The 25251-nt window shown below is 42.0% G+C and overlaps 1 protein-coding gene across 2 annotated transcripts in view; it reads left to right on the forward strand.

Moving 5' to 3' along the window:
- The first annotated feature begins 3895 nt into the window (after positions 1 to 3895).
- nalf2 (NALCN channel auxiliary factor 2) overlaps positions 3896 to 25251 on the forward strand; it is a 28701-nt gene continuing 7345 nt past the window's right edge. Inside the window, exons 1-2 of one of the 2 annotated variants that reach the window (XM_023795825.2) lie at positions 3902 to 4105; positions 4878 to 5107. In XM_023795825.2, the coding sequence (XP_023651593.1) occupies positions 4892 to 5107 (216 nt within the window). In that variant the 5' untranslated portion in view covers positions 3902 to 4105; positions 4878 to 4891. Of the gene's footprint in view, positions 5108 to 25251 lie in introns of both variants that reach the window. The other variant, XM_023795824.1, reaches the window with a different exon arrangement.

Genomic DNA, 25251 nt, shown 5'->3' on the forward strand with positions numbered 1-25251 from the left:
CAACTCAATGACTGTTGTTTTGATTTCTATCAGATATGTCTATGCAAGACTTTCCTGTCCTCCTTCCAATTACTTCCAAAAACTGATGTTTAATCACTCTTAATATCTGAGGGTTCTGCACTGGAATCTATTGAGCCTATGAGTATAATACTTCTGCCTTAGTTCACCACAGTCCTAACTGGGTAAGTAGCTCATGAAGGTGGATGTGTTAACATTACCCATGATATTTTTTTAGCTCAATATAAAGTAAACAGCCTCGTGTCTTATGTTTCCTGGGTAAGAATTTTGTCATTAGAACAATTTAATGTCCAGGATTAAAAAAAGAAAGTAAAAAAAACAGGCTGGGGTTTCTCGCAAGAGTGCTATCTGAAGTACTGCAGCGCAGGTGAATGGCACATGGGGCGTTAAAAACACAAGAGGGCAATTTAGGTCACGTATGTATCATATAAATGTATAAGAACATATTTTTGATGCCACTGACCTTTACACTGAAGTAGAGCACAAGCCATTATTCAGTTTGTGTATCAATAATGCAAAATTTGACGAATGTTCAGTGGGCATGATAAGAGAACATTTAAAAGTTACAGGCCGGAGTACACCATGGACAGGACGACAAGGCCTCTGTTCACCTCTGTTGTGTGGAGTTTGCATGGTCTCCCCGTGTAGTGGGGAGTCTGTATGTTCTCCCCATGTAGTGGGGAGTCTGTATGTTCTCCCCTTGTAGTGGGGAGTCTGTATGTTCTCCCCTTGTAGTGGGCAGTCTGTATGTTCTCCCCATGTAGTGGGCAGTCTGCATGTTCTCCCCTTGTAGTGGGCAGTCTGTATGTTCTCCCCATGTAGTGGGCAGTCTGCATGTTCTCCCCATGTAGTGGGCAGTCTGTATGTTCTCCCCATGTAGTGTGGAGTTTGCATGTTCTCCCCATGCAGTGGGGAGTCTGCATGTTCTCTCCGTGTAGTGTGGAGTTTGCATGTTCTCCCCATGTAGTGGGGAGTCTGCATGTTCTCCCCATGTAGTGGGGAGTCTGTATGTTCTCTCCGTGTAGTGTGGAGTTTGCATGTTCTCCCCATGCAGTGGGGAGTCTGCATGTTCTCCCCATGTAGTAGAGAGTCTGTATGTTCTCTCCGTGTAGTGTGGAGTTTGCATGTTCTCCCCATGCAGTGGGGAGTCTGTATGTTCTCTCCGTGTAGTGTGGAGTTTGCATGTTCTTCCCTTGTAGTGGGGAGTTTGCATGTTCTCCCTCAGTATATCAATAATGATGCTTACTTAATAATTCCTTCTGCTATTTGTTTATTTCTCAGTTCCTGCAGGGGGAGCTAGTGTTATAATGGATGCCTTCTACAATCTTCAAACTAACCTAGAAGGCGCTACCAGTTAATAAGCTCTGCTGCTTCTATAAAGAGTCACACTGCATAACAGTATTTCTATTCTATTAGTTACCTTTTATCTCATCTTGATTTAGCAGATGCTTTTACCCAAAGCAAAGTGTATCTTTGAGAGAAATCTAGGTCAGACCATCTGCGGGGCAGTTGATGGTTCAGGGCCCTGCTCAGGAGCCCAATGGTAACAGCACTCTGCCAACCATGGGAGTTGACCCAATGACCTTCCAGTGACAGCATCCTAACACATCAGTTAGACAATGCTTCAGGTTGTGGGCTAGTACCTGTGCTCAATAATTAAATTACTGATGTAAAGCAATTGTAGTCCGCTTATACTTTACAGTCCTGTTGAACCTGCCTAAATAAGAGAGGTTATATAAGTCTGCTTTCAACTGTCGGAAGAGTTAATTGGGCTGTACCTATAATATTGCTGAATACCAGGAGGTGGAGCTACATAAACCTAAATTAGTAAAACAATGGTTGAATATATATGATTTACATATCTTTACCTCAGCAGCCGTGCATTTAAAAATGTATGAGACATGGCTAGCAAAGGGTCAACTGGGGAGTCGTGCAATGACAAGGCTGTAGGAGAAACAGGTTCTAAAGATGTGGGCTCCTCCAGAGACTCGGGGTCTGGGGAGATGCAGGCTCCTCTGGAGGCATTGAGTCTGGGGAGATGTGGGCTCCTCCGGAAACACGGGGTCTGGGCAGACGCGGGCTCCTCTAGCGGCATTGAGCCTCGGGAGATGTGGGCTCCTCCGGAGACATGGGGTCTGGGGAGATGTGGGCTCCTCTGGAGGCATTGAGTCTGGGGAGATGTGGGCTCCTCCGGAGACATGGGGTCTGGGGAGATGTGGGCTCCTCTGGAGGCATTGAGTCTGGGGAGACGCGGGCTCCTCTGGAGGCATTGAGTCTGGGGAGATGTGGGCTCCTCCGGAGACATGGGGTCTGGGGAGATGTGGGCTCCTCTGGAGGCATTGAGTCTGGGGAGATGTGGGCTCCTCTGGAGGCATTGAGTCTGGGGAGATGTGGCCATGAAGGAGTACAGGCTAATCTTAACATAGGGTTTAAGTAGAGCGACCAGAAACACAATGAGGAAACCAAGCAAATGACAAGCAGAAAGACGGTGTCCTCAGTGACCAGATGGTTAATCAGCTCTTTAGCACAGATGAAGCAAAAATAATATTCTGGCCCAAATGATAGCCTGTTCCTTATGTTTATGGAGCAGTCACTGATAATGAATGAAGTGAAAGATGGTATGCATTACATTACTGTTTTACAGGCTGCTAACCCTTGAGCACAAAGACCAATATTTGTTTAGTAATCACTACTTAGTTCAGGTACAGTGCTCTAATCTGTTCTAATGCAAAGGACATTCAGTTGCACAGTGGACCTTACTTCTTTTAAAACCCGAATATATTGTAGCACTGGCGGGGCGCGTGTCCCAGCATGCAATTGTAAATGGCCCTTGTTGTGTTGTTGTTAATATTAATATCAATGGTTGCGTTTCCCTATTGTCGCGCGTGTGTTTGTCCGTGTCTTGTGTGTACCCGGTCCGATCCTCGCGTGTATTTAGCGTGTGTGAATCTCCCGCCGTGTCTGCATGTTGCAGTTCGGCGTCTGACAACCTTAAGTGTTTTCCATCCATGTTTGGGTTCGGTGTTCGTTGGGTCCCTGTTGTACTCCTTTTAAGTACTAATAAAGATTAACGTGTTATAACACCTGCAAGCAAGTCTGCATGTCTTTGTCCGCTTCCGTGATGCCTGATACCTTTGTTCACTTAACCCACCTGACAATTTATAATATATTAGATATACCTAAACATAGCTGTAAGTCAAATGTTTTTTTTTTAATCCAAAATTGTTTTCTTTCTGTGGTTTTGGCGCTTTTATAATGTATTTTGTCTGTCCGCGTTTTTTTTTTTTTAGTTATTTAGCCTCTAGCTACCCCAGATAGGCTAGCACACATATGTTGAAATGACATTGATTCTATATCAGACAAAGACTTTGAAACAACGTTGATCTTTAAAGTTTCACTTTATATCAACATTGAATAAATATTGAAAATCTGACCAAAAAATCAATTCAATTTCAACGCTGATAATTTAACACTGACCATAAGCGCATTTAACTATACATTCGACGTTGAAACAATAACATGGTCATGGTCGATATTTAGGAAAATTACAATTATGAAGTGAAAAAGGTGGGCTGTCGGCTCCCAATCGTTTGCTAAACTAGAAGGCACTGTATTTAGGCGACACGGGAATAACATTCAGCCCTCCGTCAGCCATGCAGCCCCAGTCTCCTTTTCTTTCCCTCCTTTGATTCACCCACGTGTGCCCCGTCCTGTCAGCCCGTGTCACCCGAGTCCCCAACAATATCGATGATAACTGTCAAACTAAAAGATAACCATGTACTTTTTAAATGTGATTTTTAAACCTCCCTCTAACAGGTGTGACTAGAAAAAAAACGAATGGACGTTGGGGAATGAATGAAGAGGTTGTAAACGGGGAAGTGACAGGCGACATCGAGCAGGGGGTAACGGTGCGAGCGCGCACGCGCCCCCACCCCACTCAATTAAAAAAACTCAAGGTGTCGAAGATGGCGACAGACTGAGAGGGGATGGGGTAAAGGGAAAACTGAACGAGAAGCAAATGCCGCTTTTCCCACAAGAGAAGGAAGAAAAAACGAGGAAAATGTTAGTCAGGCGTGACGGCATTTAGGTAAAATCGCGATTTTGTTATGCGTTTCTATTCTGCTGCTAGGTATGAATTTCGCTAAAATGACGGGTGTAGAGGTACGATTACGTTGTTCTTTCCATTGCGATGGATCTTTTGCTGATCATTAGACGCTCTTCTTGAAGTTTGACTTCTCGATTCAAAAGAGAAAAAATGTAACTTAACATAATGATGCACATAAGGTAGGTGACATTGTTTGGATGAAAAATTGGAGAGGAGGAAAAACAACTGGAAAACATCTTTGTGTACCCCTGAAATATGATCAGGGGTGCTTGGATGTATCGAAGGGAAGATGATGCCGTGTTAAAAATCTGTTGTACCCCCAAACAAAACGACAAACCGTGCGCCGATTCCGAGAGGGCACAGAAATGGCGAATGTCTTTAGCATCCTTATTAGTTTTTACCGTCCTTCTCTCCGATCACCTATGGCTGTGTGCTGGAGTTAAGCTTAGGTCCAAGGATAAGAACAGCCGCAAATACTGGAACAACGCGACTGATGGGGACCATGCAGTGCAGAATGAGGGAAACTGTGGTTTGCCCCTAAGCAGTTTGACCAAATCCGCTGCTCCAAGTCCACATTGCACTGAAGCGCGAAACCACCAAAATCTGGAGTCATCCTGCACCACACTGCACTGGAAAAAAAGAGGCGCTGGATCATCACTTACAACTCACAACAGATCGTCATTGTCACCCCAGTTACTATTGACTTATTTTAGGAATTTTAGTCTTTCTTTTTGTGGTTCATATACAATTTCAGACCTGCTGGTGGGGATGGCAAGTCCAGACGGTTTGAATTGCAGTCTTCAGAACTTGATCTGGGATTTGGTCAGTGGAGGTGTGGATGAGGAAGGCTCCTGCAACAGCTGCATCCAGGCATACATGAGGCTGGACCAACACGCTCAGGAAAAATATGAGGAGTTTGATTTCCTCTTCCTCAAATATTTATCAGAGGATTATTCAGTCAGATCACGTACAGAGGACTGTAAGGTAAGGATTACGCTGCTTATCGCTGAATCTGCTGGGCTATTATAATGAAGAACACTAATTTCTTTAGTGTGTTCAAGCATTGACACAAAAGAAAATGTAATTATTTAAACGAGCAGCCTTTTCCCCTCATTATTACTGTTGTTGTGATTTATGTGAGTACTGTATTTAAGCAGTATGCATATAGGTGTAAACAAAGTAAATATCAGGTGTCGGATTAACGTCCTGTTGGGTAGTATTTTTAACTGTCCATGTTTCTGTGGAAACAAAATATTTAACTGGTCCCACTCAATTATTTTAAGAAAATTTTTAAGAAAAGATTACATCTTTATCTGTGTTTCGGGGTTAATTCTGTGTGTGTACATGTGTGTGTGTGTGTGTGTGTGTGTGCGCGAGCGGGTTTACCTATCCTTATGGGGACATAATGTCCCCATAATGTGATAAACATCCGTTTTTTTTTCCCTTATGGGGACCGGTTTCCTAGTCCCCATAAGGGAAAACTCTATTTTATAAAAATCGGTGACTGCTATGAAAAAACTAAAAATGCAAAAACTCTTGTATTTTGTTAGGTTACTTATGGTTATGGTTAGGGCAGGGTAGGGGTTAAGGTTGTCATAGTTAGCGTTAGCATTTTTCCCATTGAAATTAATGAGCGGTCCCCATAAGGATATGTTTACCCTACATGTGCGTGTGTGTGTGTGTGTGTGTGTGTGTGTGTGTGTAATATATATATGTGGCCCAGTGGGCTAACCCAGTTCAAACCCAGCCTCAGCACATCTGCAGGTCCTTCAGCAAGGCCCTTAACCCCCAGCTCTCTGGGCACCACAACAGGTGGCTGCCCTTCGTGGACAGCTTGCTCTACAAAGAGCATGTTGAGGGAGACGTAAACACAATCAATAAAATATCTATTATTATTACTATATATGAATGCATGTGTTTTCATAGGTGTTGTTTCACATGAGACAGTATTTTGTCTTTGTTGCTTTAAATCTTATGGATTACTGTAAATCTTATGGATTACTGTAAATCTTATGGATTACTGTAAATCTTGTTGATTGGGATGCGCTTAAACCAAACAAAAAAGTTTACTTCAGTATCAGAAATGTGCTGCTGCAAAGGCTTATTACAGCACAGGCCAGTGGCCCTAGCTATGACCCTGATGGGTAATCTTTAGATTTTTGATTATTGATTCTCTGTAGTTATGGACTGATCCATTCTTGTCAAGGAGAATTTGTAAAAGATCATATGGCTTGCTTGGCCCTTAATAAGCATCCCAGGTGCCTATCTTCAGCTAGTCCCTGGATGTTAAGCACACAAAGAGAAAGTGAAGTAGGATGACCCAGCCAGATTTAAAACTATGGATGGTACCACAAATGTCCTTTCATTTCTTTTCTGATCCAGTATTGCGGTTGATATCGCTGATACAGATTCAGTGCCAGCCCAACCCCAGACGGTAAAAGAAGGGGTTGAGGGGTGCTGAGGATGAAGTTTGCCGACGGGTGAGGGGGTGCTGAGGATGAAGTTTGCCGACGGGTGAGGGGGGTGCGGAGGATGAAGTTTGCCGACGGGTGAGGGGGTGCTGAGGATGAAGTTTGCCGACGGGTGAGGGGGTGCGGAGGATGAAGTTTGCCGACGGGTCAGGGGGGTGTGGAGGATGAAGTTTGCCGACGGGTGAGGGGGGTGCGGAGGATGAAGTTTGCTGACGGGTGAGGGGGGTGCGGAGGATGAAGTTTGCTGACGGGTGAGGGGGGTGTGGAGGATGAAGTTTGCCGACGGGTGAGGGGGGTGTGGAGGATGAAGTTTGCTGACGGGTGAGGGGGGTGTGGAGGATGAAGTTTGCTGACGGGTGAGGGGGGTGCTGAGGATGAAGTTTGCTGACGGGTGAGGGGGTGCAGAGGATGAAGTTTGCTGACGGGTGATGGGGTGCAGAGGATGAAGTTTGCCGACGGGTGAGGGGGGTGCGGAGGATGAAGTTTGCTGACGGGTGAGGGGGGTGCGGAGGATGAAGTTTGCTGACGGGTGAGGGGGGTGCGGAGGATGAAGTTTGCTGACGGGTGAGGGGGGTGTGGAGGATGAAGTTTGCTGACGGGTGAGGGGGGTGCTGAGGATGAAGTTTGCTGACGGGTGAGGGGGTGCAGAGGATGAAGTTTGCTGACGGGTGATGGGGTGCAGAGGATGAAGTTTGCCGACGGGTGAGGGGGGTGCGGAGGATGAAGTTTGCTGACGGGTGAGGGGGGTGTGGAGGATGAAGTTTGCCGACGGGTGAGGGGGGTGTGGAGGATGAAGTTTGCTGACGGGTGAGGGGGGTGCGGAGGATGAAGTTTGCTGACGGGTGAGGGGGGTGTGGAGGATGAAGTTTGCTGACGGGTGAGGGGGGTGCGGAGGATGAAGTTTGCTGACGGGTGAGGGGGGTGTGGAGGATGAAGTTTGCTGACGGGTGAGGGGGTGCTGACTTCGTCACCAGTGTTGTGGTTCCTGAAAGTGATCCCCTTTCTCCCAGAGTATGGGCAGTCTTGCATGGTGGTATTTCATGTCCTGCTTAATATAATAACACAAACATTTAAACTACCAGCTATATTGCATGTGCATTCACAAAAACACATTCAGTTACCCCCCCTCCCCAGTGGTTAACACTGTTGCCTCACACCTCTGGGACCAAGGTCCAAGTCTCTGCCATGGCTCCATGTTTGCAGAGTTTGCATGTTTTCCCCTCACCGTATCGTCATGGGGTTTCCTCTGGGTACTCCAGGTTTTCCCAACAGTCCCCAAACATGCTGAGGTTAATTGGACTTACTTGATTGTCTGTAGGTGTGCCTCTGTGAGTGAATTGTGTATGAGTGTGTCCTGCAATGGGTTGGTGCCCCATCCTGGGTTGTTCCCTGCCTTGCAACCATAGGCTCTGGACGCGTAGACATTTAGATACACATAGGAGAAAATGCAGAATGTAATTGCAACAGATAGTAATGCAAACACATCCAGCTGTTTAGACAGAGTCACATGGTTTTGACGATACTGCTGTCACATTCAGTGAGAATGAAATAGGTCAGTCCTATTTGTCTGTAGAGCTGTCACGATGACTTGATTAAACTCGATTACTCAACTATTTAAAAGCATTGATTAAAATTGTCCTTCTTGATTACTCAGAAAAATGAAAGACAGCGCTTTGTGTGTGTGGAATTTGCATGTTCAGTCTGTGTGTGCTTGTGTGTGTGTGTGTGTGTGGCTTTTTGGTGGCGCTTTGTGTGTGTGGAGTTTGTATGTTCAGCCTGTGTGTGCGAGCAGGTTTACCTATCCTTATGGGGACATAATGTCCATGTGTGGAGATTGTATGTTCAGCCTGTGTGTGCGAGCGGGTTTACCTATCCTTATGGGGACATAATGTCCATGTGTGGAGTTTGTATGTTCAGCCTGTGTTTGCGTGTGTGTGTGTGTGTGTATGTGTGGCTTTTTGGTGGCACTTTGTGTCTGTGCAGTTTGTATCTTCAGCCTGTGTGTGTGTGTGTGTGTGTGTGTGTGTGTGCGTGGCTTTTCAGCAGATCCTCCAGTTTCGATCCACTGTCCAAAAATGTGCAACTTAAATTACATAAATGTAGTGCATATGACCACATGCGTGACTGAATGTGTGCCTTGCAGTAGCTGGCTGGTTTCTGCCTTATGCCAATTGCAATGTTTATATTATATTATATTATATTATATTATCCGTCCATTCATTTCCTGTAACCACCTCTCCAGGCGCAAGGCAGGGAACAACCCAGGATGGGGTGCCAACCCATTGCAGAACACACTCACACACCATTCACTCACAGAGGCACACCTATGGGCAGTAATGAAACTCCAGTTAACCTCAGCATGTTTTTGGACTGTGGGGGGAAATCGGAGCGCCCGGTGGAAATCCCACAATGACACTGTGGAGAACAGGCACACTCCACACGGAATGGTATGGTATATTATATTATATTATATTATATTATAAATGAATGATTACTCAATGAATTATCAGATTAATCGGTAGATTACTTGATTATTGATATAATCGATAGTGACAGACCTAATGTACAGAACTATGCAAAAGTCCATTTCACTTCCCAAACCTTTCCTCACGGGCAACCCAGCCATTCCATGCGTTCCTAAAATTTTATCACTAGCTCAATTAATAAATTAGCTTAATTAGTGAATAAAATGAGTACGTAGTAATTAGTGAGGCATGGTATGCTAGGGCTGACTTTAAGATGTCACGTCCTGCCCACCATGTCCGCCTGCTCCTCCTGCCTCCTCCCTCGCCCACCATGTCCGCCTGCCCCTCCTGCCTCCTCCCTCGTCCACCATGTCCGCCTGCCCCTCCTGCCTCCTCCCTCGCCCACCATGTCCGCCTGCCCCTCCTGCCTCCTCCCTCGTCCACCATGTCCGCCTGCCCCTCCTGCCTCCTCCCTCGCCCACCATGTCCGCCTGCCCCTCCTGCCTCCTCCCTCGTCCACCATGTCCGCCTGCCCCTCCTGCCTCCTCCCTCGTCCACCATGTCCGCCTGCTCCTCCTGCCTCCTCCCTCGTCCACCATGTCCGCCTGCTCCTCCTGCCTCCTCCTTCGCCCACCATGTCCGCCTGCCCCTCCTGCCTCCTCCCTCGCCCACCATGTCCGCCTGCCCCTCCTGCCTCCTCCCTCGTCCACCATGTCCGCCTGCTCCTCCTGCCTCCTCCCTCGTCCACCATGTCCGCCTGCCTCCTCCCTCGCCCACCATGTCAGCCTGCCCCTCCTGCCTCCTCCCTCGTCCACCATGTCCGCCTGCTCCTCCCTCGTCCACCATGTCCGCCTGCTCCTCCTGCCTCCTCCCTCGCCCACCATGTCCGCCTGCCCCTCCTGCCTCCTCCCTCGTCCACCATGTCCGCCTGCCCCTCCTGCCTCCTCCCTCGTCCACCATGTCCGCCTGCTCCTCCTGCCTCCTCCCTCGCCCACCATGTCAGCCTGCCCCTCCTGCCTCCTCCCTCGCCCACCATGTCCGCCTGCCCCTCCTGCCTCCTCCCTCGTCCACCATGTCCGCCTGCCCCTCCTGCCTCCTCCCTCATCCACCATGTCCGCCTGCTCCTCCTGCCTCCTCCCTCGTGTGGCTCTAACCTGCCGCGCCTGGTGCTCATTTGTCTCACCTCTCATTCCTGCCCTCGTGTGAACCACTCCCAACTGCCTCTTGTCTGCACCCTCGTTAGCGTTTCAGGCCCGTGTTCCCCAGATCTGTCGTAGCCTTCTGTTGCCTGGTGCCTTCCTCCCTCCATTCCCCCTGCGATCTTGATTATTTCTAGCTGTTTAATAAAACCCACTTTTTGTTTGGAAACGAATGCTTGCTCCCATGTCCTTCATTTCACCCGTTTATGACATAGGACAGGTTTTGAAATGACGAAGATGACAGATAAAATACGTTTTACACCAGCACGAAGATCAAACATTATTTACTTTGACTGGATGAGACTTTTGCACAGTGCTGTATGTATTTGTCATTTATGAGTTGGTGGTTTTGTGTCATCACTGATGAGTGATTGTGGTTTTGTGTTGAAAGCACATGGTCTGCTTAACGCTGTGGTAAAAAGGCCTTATCGACTGCATAATGTGCTGAATGTTCTTCCAGACATCTGTTTAATAAATGCACAATTTACAGACAAAAGCGGCACTATCAGGAAAGCACTGTCCGTGCAATAAACACACTGCAACAAAGAGTCCACAACAAAGGCAGTTTTATTAATTCAGTTTAACATTGGCATCTGAAACATTGGATTCACATATCCCAAGCTCATATCTGTTCGGATGTAATTTTAGCCATTTTAATTTGAGGTAAGCTAAGATTGGCTTCTGTATACCTCTGTGTATGAATACACAGCTGCTGCCTTTGGATTGTTTTCTGTCATTTTTAGTATGCTGTTGTGTACCTGAGAGCTGAGTTGTTAGAGGTACAATCAAAATAAATGCATTTAAATATATTCACCTGAAATGCTAATATTTCAATTAAATGAAATGCTAAGAATATTTTGTTATTTGTAGTACTCTGCTGTATTAAAGACAAGCCTGAATAATTATGACAACCAGATTTATTTTCAGTAGCTCTTACCATGTTCCAGTTTTGGTAATTAGCTGGCAAAAAAGTTTTTCTTTTTAAAAATCACTGACAAACTCTGAGAAAAAGAAGCCATTTCCATACTTTATTACCGTAATTTATTTTGCCATGTCCCCTTAGGGTTTGCATGAATGACCTACAGAGGTGTACAGTTATGTGGTGAGGGGTCAGGCATGGTCCCGGAAACAAAGGGTAATGCTTCAGTCTCAGCCTCGTGCATGTTTACACTAACTGAATACATATATTTAGACAGTAAAAATACATTTAGACAATGATAGACAGTAACAGTAATTATTATTATATAATAAAATACATTTAAAAATAAATATTTCTTATTAATAATTTTAATATTAATAATAAACCATTAATACATTTAATTATAATAATATTGTCGTGCTGAGTGGGACGGAACGGAGACAAAGACGCAGATGTCAGAGTATTGGGGAATACGGGGTTTAATTACAGGTAAGGCAGGCAAAACACAGACGGACAATACAATGACCGGACTGGGGAAACAAACTGAAACGCGGACAAAATACAGAGGGCTAATGACAACAACCAGAAACAGCTGATCACACGGGGATTCCACACGGGGTTAACGAGGGGGCGTGGCACACGGGAGGAGCGGACGATTAATTTTAAACGATAAGAAAATGAGAAACATTGTTAAACTGTTGATAAGGAACAATGCTTGATAGCACACAACATCCAGAAATGAATGCAATTCCAACCAATCATATGTGTCTTTTAAGAATGGATGACTCATGCCCAACAAATTGCATGGTTGATTGAGTTAGCAGAGTACACAACATACTACATTAAGAGCATTCACAGAACATCTTCACCCCTTAAATAATTTTAAGCACATCAGTTTCAGGGAAATCCTACAGGAATAATGTAGCCGATTTTTCTTTTGGATATATTAGAATCAGTGCCATTGGTGGCAGGTATATATGTTACTAACCTTTGCTTCTGAATGTGACTGGTTACTGGTTACTTACTGTTACCAATGGCTGAGTGGCTGGAGGCTCCAAAGATGTCCCAATTGTGCGACATTTTATTCAGTCTTTGGATTACACAGTACGGGAAGAAAACCCAAGTATCAAATGGGATCAGATGGGAGAAAAAACAATATGTACTGTGTAAAATATTATCCAAGAGAACGGCAACGACTATGATTACCAGACATCTCTAATACCTAACAACTGAAGTTAACAAGTTGCTTTGACTAAAAGTATATTTTGCTCAGCAAACTTCATAAACATTGTGTTATATGTTTGTATGGTAATATTCTTTTTTATTTTTAATTTAAATTATATGTTTTTTAATCAAAATATGAATTCAAGACGCTGATGCAGTAATTTATATTTTCAAAGTGCCCCTCGATGAATCGGCACTTTTTCAGGGTGGAGGGATCTGTGTGATCCTACAAGCTATGTTACTGGGGCAGCTGTCCCTGCTAGGGTCTCCCAAGACAAAGTGGGGTATTTGGGTGATTTTTAAAGAGACACAACAGTTGGGTTTTTAACAAACAGTTAGAATTTAAACTCTGTGTTAGAGAACATATTGTTTTTTATTGCCTGGAAGGAATGGTTTAGACTGTTCTGTAGCGGAGATGGATCACAGCTGATCAGAAGATCAGCTTTTAAACAGTACTTACCTGCTGAAGAGCTCTTTGTGGACGAGGGGTCATTACTGAGTAATGCCGTCCAAAAGCAGACATTAATCTTCTGTGAGTCTATAATTGCTGTTTACATTTGTACTTGGCCACTCACGGCAGCCTCAGCTTAGCAGCACCTATGGCTGGCTGGCTCCTTGACAGTTTTATGTTTGTAATGTGCTATTTGCCTTTGCTCATATGTCACTTTAGACAAAAGCATCTGTTAAATATGTTTTGTAATGTAGTTGCATTCATGTGAGGATCCAGGGCTGTAGTACAGATGTACTTCTAATCACAGGATGAATCTGGGATTAATGTATGTAGTATGAATATTACAGTTATGGATTCTGTTCTCTTACTCTTGCTGAGTGCTTGTATCCGAGTATTAACATGTCACCTGATGGAGGAAGCATGGCAGAATGGGGGGGGGGGGTATCCGACTGTGCCGCAGGCTATGGCAGAGTATTCAGTGATTCTGTAAAAGAACAAGGTAAACAGAGTACTGTAGTTCATTTAGTAAGCACTGCAGCCAGATGGACTCATACTGCAGCATGGAGTGATAAGAGTTTTCCAGTATAATAACTTGAAAGTAGTAGAGAATAAATACCAGAATTTTTTGGGGGGAGGGGGGTTAGGTACTTTACATTAATCAAAAAGTGACATTTTAATTAAAAGAAAAACAAAATGTACTGTGTAACATTTTATCCAAGGGAAATTAAACAGAGGACATGATATGTCTAATTATAGCTTGTTAATAGTCTATCATGCTGTTGTTTGCCATATGAAGTCTTTCCTGGAGGATTAATGCCTGGTAGACTGTTGAATGCTTACGCAATATAGCATATACTGCCATCAATTCATAGGACAATAAGGACTGTGTTCCCTGTGATTGACTAGGGTGTCCCCTTCTTTGTGCCATGCACTGGATTACAGGTGTGGAAAATCAAAGGATGAAATTTATATTTACATATTACACTTTTATGTAAAGTGACGTACAAGTGAGGCAAAGAGCAAATGGTTATACGCGTTGCCACGTTGTCACCTGGACATAAATACACCAAGGCTGAGCTTCTAATGAATGCCCAAGTACAGTATTGTATGAATGTAAGCAGTATTGTAAGAATGAGTAATTATATTTGAGTACCGTGCTGTGGTGCGAGCAGAAATACACACAGGCAACATTTGGTGCAATGTTTGGTTTAACACCCTGGCATTACTGAGGAAGTTTTAAAAGGATTTTAGATACTGAGAGAACAGTGTCAGCTGGCGCAAACGATTGCCTGCTGCCGTTCATATTTAAGACGATAAAATAAACTTCAGTGGTTTATAGGCGTGGCTTAGCAGTTGACTCTAGGTTGAACAATCGCAGTGAAGCAACATTCGTGTTTTTTGATATGTGAGGAATCTCAAGGATGTACTGTACTTAGACGTTATTATTATTATAAGTGACAGGAATTTTAGGAACTGTGGCAGCTTGGATCAAAAACTGGCTAACTGATAGGAAGCAGCGAGTAGTTATTAGAGGCACTATGTCACAGTGGGCCTCCGTTTATAGTGGGGTACCGCAGGGTTCAATTTTAGGACCACTATTGTTCCTAATTTACATTAATGATATTGACACGAATACATACAGTAAACTGGTTAAATTTGCAGACGACACTAAGGTGGGCGGGGTAGCAGATACTAATCTAGCAGCAGAGAGGCTCCAACGGGATCTGGATTTAATTAGCGAATGGGCTGATACTTGGCAGATGAAATTTAACACAGATAAATGTAAGGTAATCCATGCAGGGAGCAGAAATATACAGTACAGATATTTTATGGGTTCCACTGAAATAAAGGTAGCTGATTACGAGAAAGATCTCGGTATGTATGTTGATGCTTCCATGTCCCACTCTCGCCAATGTGGGGAAGCAATAAAAAAGGCGAACAGAATGTTGGGTTATATCTCTAGATGTGTGGAGTTTAAGTCAAGGGAGGTGATGTTACACTTATATAATTCCTTGGTAAGACCCCACCTAGAATACTGTGTGCAGGTTTGGTCACCATACCTCAAGAAGGACATTGCTGCCTTAGAAAAGGTGCAACGAAGAGCTACGAGAATGATTCCTGGTCTTAGAGGAATGTCTTACGAGGAGAGGTTAGCGGAACTGAATCTGTTCAGCCTTGAGCAAAGGAGACTAAGGGGGGATATGATTCAGGTCTATAAGATTCTAACGGGTCTGGATGCCGTTCAGCCAAATGACTATTTCAATATTAGTCTAAATACTAGAACTCGTGGCCATAAGTGGAAATTAGCGGGAGAACATTTTAAAACAAATTTGAGGAAGCACTTCTTTACACAGCGTGTAGTCAGAGTATGGAATAGTCTTCCTGCTATTGTAGTGGAAGCTAAAACTATGGGTTCCTTTAAATCAGAGCTAGATAAGATTTTAACAACTCTGAGCTATTAGCTAAGTTCTCCCCAAACGAGCTTGATGGGCCGAATGGCCTCCTCTCGTTTGTAAATTTCTTATGTTCTTATGTTCTAAGCAGACAGGGTTTACCTGTGATTTCAAGAAATTAACTTAATGCAAGAAGGCAGGAGTGGCAGGTGGCGAAATTCATAGAAAAAAACGTGAAATGAAGATAATGTTCATTTGATTGTCTTTAAAAGCCCCATGGATGTTACACTGCACTGTTTTTAACACTAATCTGGTGACAGACTGAGGCTGTCACACCTCCCAGCACACAGCCAGTCTTGCTCACAATGGGAGCATTTTCACATGGACATGAGGCACAGGGCATGATGGCCCACTGCCATAGCACTGTGCACTGCCATAGCACTGTGCACTGCCATAGCACTCTGCACTGCCATAGCACTCTGCACTGCCATAGCACTGTGCACTGCCATAGCACTTTGCACTGCCATAGCACTCTGCACTGCCATAGCACTCTGCACTGCCATAACACTCTGCACTGCCATAGCACTGTGCACTGCCCTAACACTCTGCACTGCCATAGCACTCTGCACTGCCATAGCACTCTGCACTGCCATAACACTCTGCACTGCCATAGCACTCTGCACTGCCATAACACTCTGCACTGCCATAGCACTCTGCACTGCCATAGCACTCTGCACTGCCATAACACTCTGCACTGCCATAGCACTCTGCACTGCCATAACACTCTGCACTGCCATAGCACTCTGCACTGCCATAGCACTCTGCACTGCCATAGCACTCTGCACTGCCATAATATATACCAGCGACATATTTTATACCTACGCACCTGCCCCTATCACCTAAATGAATGAAAGTGTTCCCCACGTGCCCTTTTTTGATCACCAACAATCAACAGTCCACTGCCAGCCGTGAAAATACAGCCGGCCGTGCCCTCCTGTTCCAGCACCTGGTCTGTGCACGCCGCTGATTCACACGCGTGTGTGTTTGTGAGGAGCAGTCCACTATGTCCATGGAAATGCATAACATGTCCCCAACTTATGTGGGTAGGTGTGACATGAATAGGCACATATTCATCATAAACTGAGAATATAACATCGCTCTTTCTAGGGAATAGCCAGCCATCTACACTCAATTGTAAAATACAAACTGGGATTTTTGGGAAATAGAAGTGCCTCTACACTAATTTAAATTTTTTTATTGTCTGCTATCACCATTCACTTTTACTTTAGGGGTCATCTGCAACAGCAGAGATTTAGAGAGCCACTCTGCTAATATATTTAAAGCTGTGGTAAAACTTTACTGAACGGTGCACAGAAAAATGTAGTATTATACTAATACTTATGTATTAACCAAAAACTGTTACATACTGATCTCATGTTAATTCACCATTAATGAATCTTGATGCATGTTTTATCTGAAGCAGTTACTGTATTTGTGACTTTATCTACTGAAGAACAACTGAAGGAACAAGTCATGAATAGCATAAGTGAATTACTGATCTCATGTTTGTTCATCATTAATGAATTGTGATGCTTCTTTTTCTCAAGTAGAAACTATATTTGTTTATGATTTGTACTTCAGTAGTAACTGAGTTACTACTAAATATTTGTGCCCCACCAAGTAAAGTGTTACCAAAGTTGTATTTATAATACTTACAAATGTTTCAGAAGAACCTACATTTTTATACATATGGGAAAAGATAATTTACAATTATATTCCAGTTATATTCCACCTTTTGAGATGTCAGTTTTGCAGCTCATCTTTTTCTAATTAAAGGGCTTCACTTCCCGTTGGTTTCCTTGGAAACTGTAGCATGCGTTTGATTGCTGCCAAATGTTCACAAATACAATGAGGAGAAGGACAGGCAGACCGCTATTTTGATGTTCTATTAAAGATTGTGTCAAAGGAGAAAGATACTACTGTGGTAACAAATATGGCTAAAGCTTTGATGTCTAGACTATTCTTCTATTTTCTGCATTCAGACTCAAGGTTATTATTCCTTCACTTTTGCTGAAAAGGTAAGAAAGATCCAAATACTGTAAAAAGAATAAAATCATCTGTGTTGATTTTGTGAAAATTTTGTGACTAGTGAATATCTCTCATACTTGGCGCTTTGACATTGAAGTTCCGGATCCTGGTCCCGGTTTACAAATCCCTGGACAGTCTTGACCTGGAACCTTTGTAGCTCCTGGCCACGCAAAACAGGAGCTGGGACATTTATGCTAAATAAGCATGGGAGACACCGAAAGTTTGTAGCTTAAACTTCACAAAATTTTAAACTTCACTTTTGCATATGAAACTACACCACCGTGCCAAAACAATGGTGAATAAGTAAGTCATTTTGTTAGTTATTTGTTAGTTATTGGGGGGATCGATCCCGATGACTGAGCCTTTTATTTATATTTCAAAGCTTTTAGTTATAAAAATGAAGAGGTAAGTGGCTGAAGATTTGCTATTTGTTTGGCTGCTGTTCGTCACAGCCACGCCATACACAATTTATTAAAAAACAAATATTAAGTAACACTACACCTTACCCAGATTGCTCTCACTCCAACTGCGAACTCCCACAAGCCTCTCTCACTCCTCCACACACCATACTGTAGCCAGAGGACTGGTGAGTAGATCACACAGCTGTACCTATTGTAATTTGGCCTAACCCCGAACTATTTAAGATCAGGCACATTGACAAACAGCTAAGTGTTGTTTGGGGTATTTAAGTTACCAGGCACCATGGTTAGTGGTGAGTGGTTCACCAGAACAACTGACAGGAAGCATAGTTGACGGAGCAGATAAATGAGAGAGCGACGGCATCACAGTTACGCATGGCGGACACAAATGATGCGGAGTTTGGTGCATTGTCTTGGGTGTCAGCCTTTGTTTTTAGGGATATTTTACGTTTTGTATTTGCTTTTACTATTGTTGGTTCATTTTATCTTTAACCAGAGCCAATGCACCATTAAGGTTACAACGGGGGGGAACAAATATTTATATACCCAGTCATTCCTAATTGCGATTTCATGTTTTTTTTGTGTTGTGTGCTTATTAGAACATCAAGCAATTAGCTGTGCAATTAGACATACAAAAGAGCTTAGTTATTGTATTTGAATACAATTAGTGATTCGTTATTGTAGCGGGCCTAAAGGGTACACATTAGGAATTGAAAAACAGCACATTTAATTGAGAAAGAAATATTGACTTTGAAAGCTTGTCATTCAGATGTTGTTACATTGACTAGTTTCTATATCCTTGATTTAATTTTAATTAGAATAACCCTTTAATTACTTTATTATTCTAACTATTGGTAACAATGTATCTGAATTTATTGAAAAAAAGACCCAAATAACTTTGTACTTTAAGGTTCCATTTGCCCTGGTAGTCTTAGAAAGCATCACCAATACTTTCAAAATACTTTTAGAGAACATTGTATTTTTTTCACTACAGTAACCTGACTCTCAAGGTACCCCAATATGTATGAGCAGACACAGAGACTTTGTTGGGGACGTTGTCAAACGATGCCAGCAGTTATGTTCCTCTCTACAGTTTGCAAAGTGCTATTTGCCTTGTTTGTGTGTTGCTTTGGACAAGAGCATCTGCTAAATATGTAAATTTACATGCAAATTCAGCTTCATAAGCCTACAGTATACATTTAAGTTATTGAGAACAATAATCATTAGTCGTGCAATTAAACTAGTGGCTTATCATTTAGGTGTTTGTCTGCTTGTGTACAATGAACTCTGTGTTATGGCCTCCAGCTTCTCTTGGGACATAGCATTAGGGAAAGAGATTGTAAGGAAGCTTCATTTAACAGAAAAAATAAAAATAGGTAGCCTACTCAAAAGGGAAGCAAGTGAAACAAATAACAGAGTAGCGGGAAGAAGCGGTAAAAATAAAACTACTTGTATGTTTACCTGCGGGATTTTGCGGGCGGGAGCGGGACAAAACTTGAATACTGCGTGCGGGAGCAGGAGCGGGAGAAAATATATATTTTTTGCGGGAGCGGGACAGAATCTTGCGGGAGCGGGCAGGAGCGGGACTGAAAAATCCGTCCCGCGCAGGTCTCTAGTTTACAGTGCACAGCCCCAGTCTGTTGCATCGGACTTTTAATTGCAAAAACACCACCGACATAATTTTGCCTTTGTTTTATCTACTAATTTAAAAGAGGTTGTGGCTGATGAACTGTCACTTTCTTCAGCAACGCTTGAAGCTTCCTCTGAAGGAGTGCATACCTTTTTCATGATAGTGCCAACACGGCTACATGTAGCGAGTTCTGCTAACTGAATCAAATTTGCTGTGTTTGTTGGGCATACGTTGTCCATTTTTAAAAGACTGCTGTATGATTGTTTAGAACTGTATTCATTTCTGTGATGTGACAGGTTGACGTGTGCCATCAAGCAATGTTCCTCATGGACAGTGTATTAAAATTTCTCATTTCCTTGTAATTTAAATTTTATATAACAATAAGTCGATATATCATTTATAGTGGCCAGCCCTACTAGCAAAATCTTTTCACAAAATATTTTACCAATCCATAGTTGTGAGTGCAGTTCTTTTACACTCGACACATCTCAAAAAATATAAAAGGTCTTGAATCCGATTTTTTCATGATGTTTGTATCTTTACTTTTTACTATAAACTTAAAACTGTACAAAACAAAAGATAAATTTCTAATTGCTACGAATATGCATTACACGACGTGACATGACGGACAAGACTGTGACGCTCCTAGATTCAAGGCTTCTGCTGTCTTATGTGTCCTTACGCTTTTTACACTAAACTCAGCAGCCAATCAACCTGCATCACGTGGCTCTTGCTGTATGGTTATGAGACTTGGATGCTATCCAGTGACCTCAAACGAAGCCTGGACTCCTTTGGTACTGTGTCATTTTTGGAGAATCCATGGGTAGGCTACTGCTGGTTAGACTTTGTGTCAAATGAGCCATTGCTCAGAGAGTCCTGAATGAGGCACATTACCTGCATTGTGACTCACAATGCAGGTAATGTGCCTCATTAACTGATGCTCCCTCACAATTTGTTATTTATTTATTTGTTTGTCTGTTTGTTTGTTTGCCTGCTTGGTAGCAGAACCACAAATGAGACAAGTTTTGGTGAAACTAGTGAATTTTCTGCCACACTCAGCACTTGTTACTCGTAAGCAGAAAAAATCAGCCTAATGTCGGGTCGTAATTGGGTAAAGGATATTAAATCATTTAAGCTGTACATGCAAACACTCATATCTCTTGGGATGCATGTGATTCAGTTGCCTAGTGAATTAAATTTATGTGTTTTGCTTGTATGTTTGTTTCTTGAATGTTAAAATTCATGAATATTTACGGTTGAATGGAATATTAAGTCCACCGTAGAAAATCCTGACTTAATCTTTGAACAAGGTGTAATTACAAGGTATCTGCAGTGTGTTAGAATGTATCAGTGATTAATTAGTGTAGTAGTGATAAATGTATAAGAATGTATTAGTGGTAAAATAAGTCAGCCTAATGTTTGGTGGTGATTTAAAATTTTATTAGAATATTTTATGTCTCAAGTTCCCCAGGGTGATTTACTAACTGCAGTAAAGCATAATAATCAAAAGATCATTTTCCTAGACTGATTTGTATCATGTAGTTACTATCCTTAGCACTGTGTTATCACCTTACTGGCTGCAAAGTCTCTGAAATTATCTGTATATTTGAAATAAACACTTCCAAAAACCAGAAGTAAAAACTAAAAACGAGAAAACAGTTACAATTGCCTGAAACATCTGAACTATCCATCTACTGATTTATTGACCTACATTGCTGATATGTACGTACTTGCCTTAGATCTGCACCTTGTTGCCATATCACCAAGTACTGGAATACCTGTCTGGGAAAGCATGAATAATAATAATGACGTCTGCTTTTTCAGGTGGAACTGTGCAGCCAGTTTTGTCACAGAACTGATACATTCACAGCAGTCGGTAACAAAGCAGCAAAGTGAGTTTTAAGCGATTTTGTGATTTTCAATGCATTGTGTTACAGGTAATAGGAATTCTGGGCAAAATACTCTGACAGCATTAATTGTTATACATTACATGCCTTTTATTTATTAATGTTTTAATGTTATTGTAATTCTTATTAAGGAATTGTTATTACCTAGTGGCTTGGCAGCTGCTTTAATACAAACTAGTTTCCTTTCCATTTTGGATATTTTGTTGACAGTCCTCAAAAGTGCAATAGATCTTTTTCTGTTGTAGAAATCCTTAGTCTTCTGGAAATGTAGCTTTGAATATTACATAAAATTCATTCATTTATTTTCAGTACATGTAGGCTTACACATATTTCTGTTTTGAGTGGAAACTGGACAAACCACTGTAAACCCAGGCTGATTCCACTTAGCCTGACCTTCTGTATCCTTTGATGTGGTTTATTACATTAATCATATAATGCAGATTCCGGCATTATTGTAGACTCAAAGGCAAAATATGAATTTTTGTGTAAAAAGCAATGTTGTCCACTATGGACCCTTTCTATTCCTTGATAAAGGCTTTTTTTCTGGCTGTTTCTCAGAGAAACCTTACGGCTTACCTACCCAGCCAGCATTTTACCTGCTCTCACCATAGTGTTCCAGGACGAAAGGCCTCCTTTATAAATAATAAATGAAGCTGCTAGTTCTTTAAGTTTGTTGTTGATCGTTAAGCCCCCGGGGGATAAACCACAGAGGAATGTAATAGCAAAATGCACTAAAGGTTTATATTATGCATAGTTCATCAACACATCTGGCAAGCAAAGTCAACCCATCATAAAAGTTTGGACACTTGTTGGTCTAAAACAGGGGTGGCCAATCTTATCCGCAAAGGGCCGGTGTGTATGCAGGTTTTTGGGATAACCTGTAGGTCAGCTGTTCAAACCCAGGTGTGAGGACTCTTCAGCCAATCAGTCCTCTGATTAGTAATCTAATTAGGGAGTTGCAGCGAAAACCCGCATACACACCGGCCCTTTGCGGATAAGATTGGCTACCCCTGGTCTAAAACATCTGGAATGTGTGGGGAAAAATAATCAGGAAATTGCACCTCTCACGACACAATATTTCAGGTAAACATTTCCCTGTATGACTGAGTTCAGTAGGAAGGTTTGTATTGTGATTTGGGTAAATGACTGCTGTACGATAAAGACTAATGATGCCCAAGTAGAGTCTCCTTCTTTTACTTGCTGGCTCATTGAAAGATGGCCCCGTTCATAAAATGGTTTAACACCCTGCAGTTCCAAAACACCCCCACACACAGCAGTGCAGAAAAGCCTGAGACTCAATGTTCTCTGATAATAGCTGCATAGGTTGATGCCTTTTAAAATGTTCACTTTCTTGTCCTGGATTATTGCTCTTTCTAAAATGCTGTAATGCTTCTTTAAGGGAACTAGATTGCTTATTTCTTCTGTATGAGTAATCTAAAAATGGGTTGTCATAACATTTAAATTGCTCTGTCTGCCGTAACAAACGTCACTGGAGTGTTTGAGAGGAGGTCCAGTACTTTGATTATGTTTTAATCCATGGACTGTAGCATATGCATGTATATAGCACGTTGGGAAAACAAAATACAATAATAATTTAATAATTTAATAATTCGTTTTATTTATAGGTGCCTTTCTAGACACTCAGGGACACTTTGATGCATGGGAAGGGTATCTGTCCCACATAAATATAATCATTGTAAGAGTATTTGTCCCACATAAATATAATCATTGTAAGAGTATTTGTCCCACATAAATATAATCATTGTAAGAGTATTTGTCCCACATAAATATAATCATTGTAAGGGCCATTGTTCTTCATGAATATCAACTTTTAGAAAGCTACTGACTTCTTCATGTGTCAGTGTTTGAAGAAGGCATCTTCTAGAAATGGGCAGTAGATCTTGTGGCAAATGTTTATACCATCTGCAAGTCAGAAAGGTCTGACATTGTAGCCCACATCATCTCTCCTGCACCACCTTGTTGGTGCTTGAAGATGGTGTCCTTCTACTGGCCCATCCATCTGCTCCATGAAGATTCACTGTCATCTCCTCTGTTCACAAAACCTTTGTAACATCAGTATTGAGACGTGTCCACGCTCATTCTCAATATTTTACCTTGCATGCCTTATTGAGTTGAGGTCATGTTTTGGCCAAGCAGCACACTGCACCTAGTACTACCGGAGATTCCGTTCAGATTGCAGCTTTGCCAATGGTGCCATTTGATGCTGAAGAGTTTCTGGAAGTCTCCCCTTTAATTGGACACAGATTTTTGGCAGTTAATTTGTGTCTTCTTCTTGGCTGTTGATCACAAAACACTTGACTGCAGTGATCACGTTTCAAAAGCCTGGAGATTTCGATTGTTTTGCGTCTCTCTCTCTAGCACTTTAAAGTTTTGTTTTTTTCTTATTTTCTCTGTAAGGTCCTTTTTTGGCCTATTTTAATATTAATAATAATTTGCTTAATGATTCAGCACAAAAAAGTATCTGTGTTTTCCTTTTTTACTCCAGACAGTACTCAGACCAAAAATGGCACATGCTCTGGTTGTAAACAGTTCATTCTTAATTAGAGATTCATGTGGACTAAAATATTGGTCAGAAGAGAAGATACAAGTCAAATACACACTTGCCTAATAACACAGTGTATACAATGAGAGTGAGGCTTGGGGTCAGAGCGCAGGGTCAGCTATTTATTTTGCACTCCTAGAGTGCTACACAACACAACACTACACTACATCACACAACACTACACTACACCACACAACACTCCACTACATTACACAACAATACACTACATTACACAACACTACACTACACTACATCACACAACACTACACTACACTACACCACACAACACAACACTACACTACACCACACAACACAACACTACACTACACCACACAACACAACACTACACTAATAAATCAAATTAATGAAAAAGAAAAACTAAAAAAAATAGGTTAGACATTACATGTTTAAAACTATGAGTAAGACTTATTTTGCACCTTGATTTTTAATTATTAATGAAGTGCATTCATTTCGCCATTTTATTATGAAAAATCTCTTCATTCAGTCTTTTTTTAGAGTATAGCCATCAATGAAAAATAATGTACAATTATTTGATTCCACCATGACAGATGCCAGTTATGTTCAAAATGTATAAAGAAGTGGAGTTGAACAGCTCCTTTCATAGTTGTATACAGGATATTTTAATTTCATAACAGGTGAACATTCACTTTAGGTACAGTTACCTTTCTGCGTTCTGACTGTGGAAAGAACAGCACAAAGTTGGACGGTCATAATGAGCAGATTAAGGCCACATCCACATTTTTATTGCTTGCAAAATATATGGAAACTTGCAATGAATCAGGGTTTGTTCATTTGATCCAATTTTGCTATACGATTGAAGAAAGAAATCACATATAATCACAAATAGCTTAATTAAAATGATAATGCCACAGGAGTAAGAGAAATGGTTATCTAAGTATTTAGTTGCATCATAGTGGAGAAATTCAACCACGGTTTGGATGAGCAGAGGAACCCTTTGCAATGAAGTGCAGCTAAGCTAAGAAAGGTATTAGGAGAATACTGTTGCCATGGTACCAGTTGTCTGAAGCACAATAGGGTGAGCAGATACTTTTATATTACTCTGTTGCTTCCCTTCCTTTATTCTGATAGCTGTAACTACTGTACCTTTTGTGAATAATACCATAGAGATACTCAAACTACTGAATAAGCTATAAGGTACAATTCTCTTTATATGCACATATACATATTGTCAATTGTTTTGAAAGGAAAAATGTGATTTCATTTCTTCATGTGATAAAACTGAGTTTATATTATATTATATTATATTATATTATATTATTTTATATTATATTATATTATATTATTATTAATATTGCCCCCTGGGGAATATGAAAACTATCTCTACTCTAGTAACTTTAAAAAAACTATCTCTACTCTA

Source organism: Paramormyrops kingsleyae, chromosome 18, assembly GCF_048594095.1.
Source record: "Paramormyrops kingsleyae isolate MSU_618 chromosome 18, PKINGS_0.4, whole genome shotgun sequence".
NCBI lineage: Eukaryota > Metazoa > Chordata > Actinopteri > Osteoglossiformes > Mormyridae > Paramormyrops > Paramormyrops kingsleyae.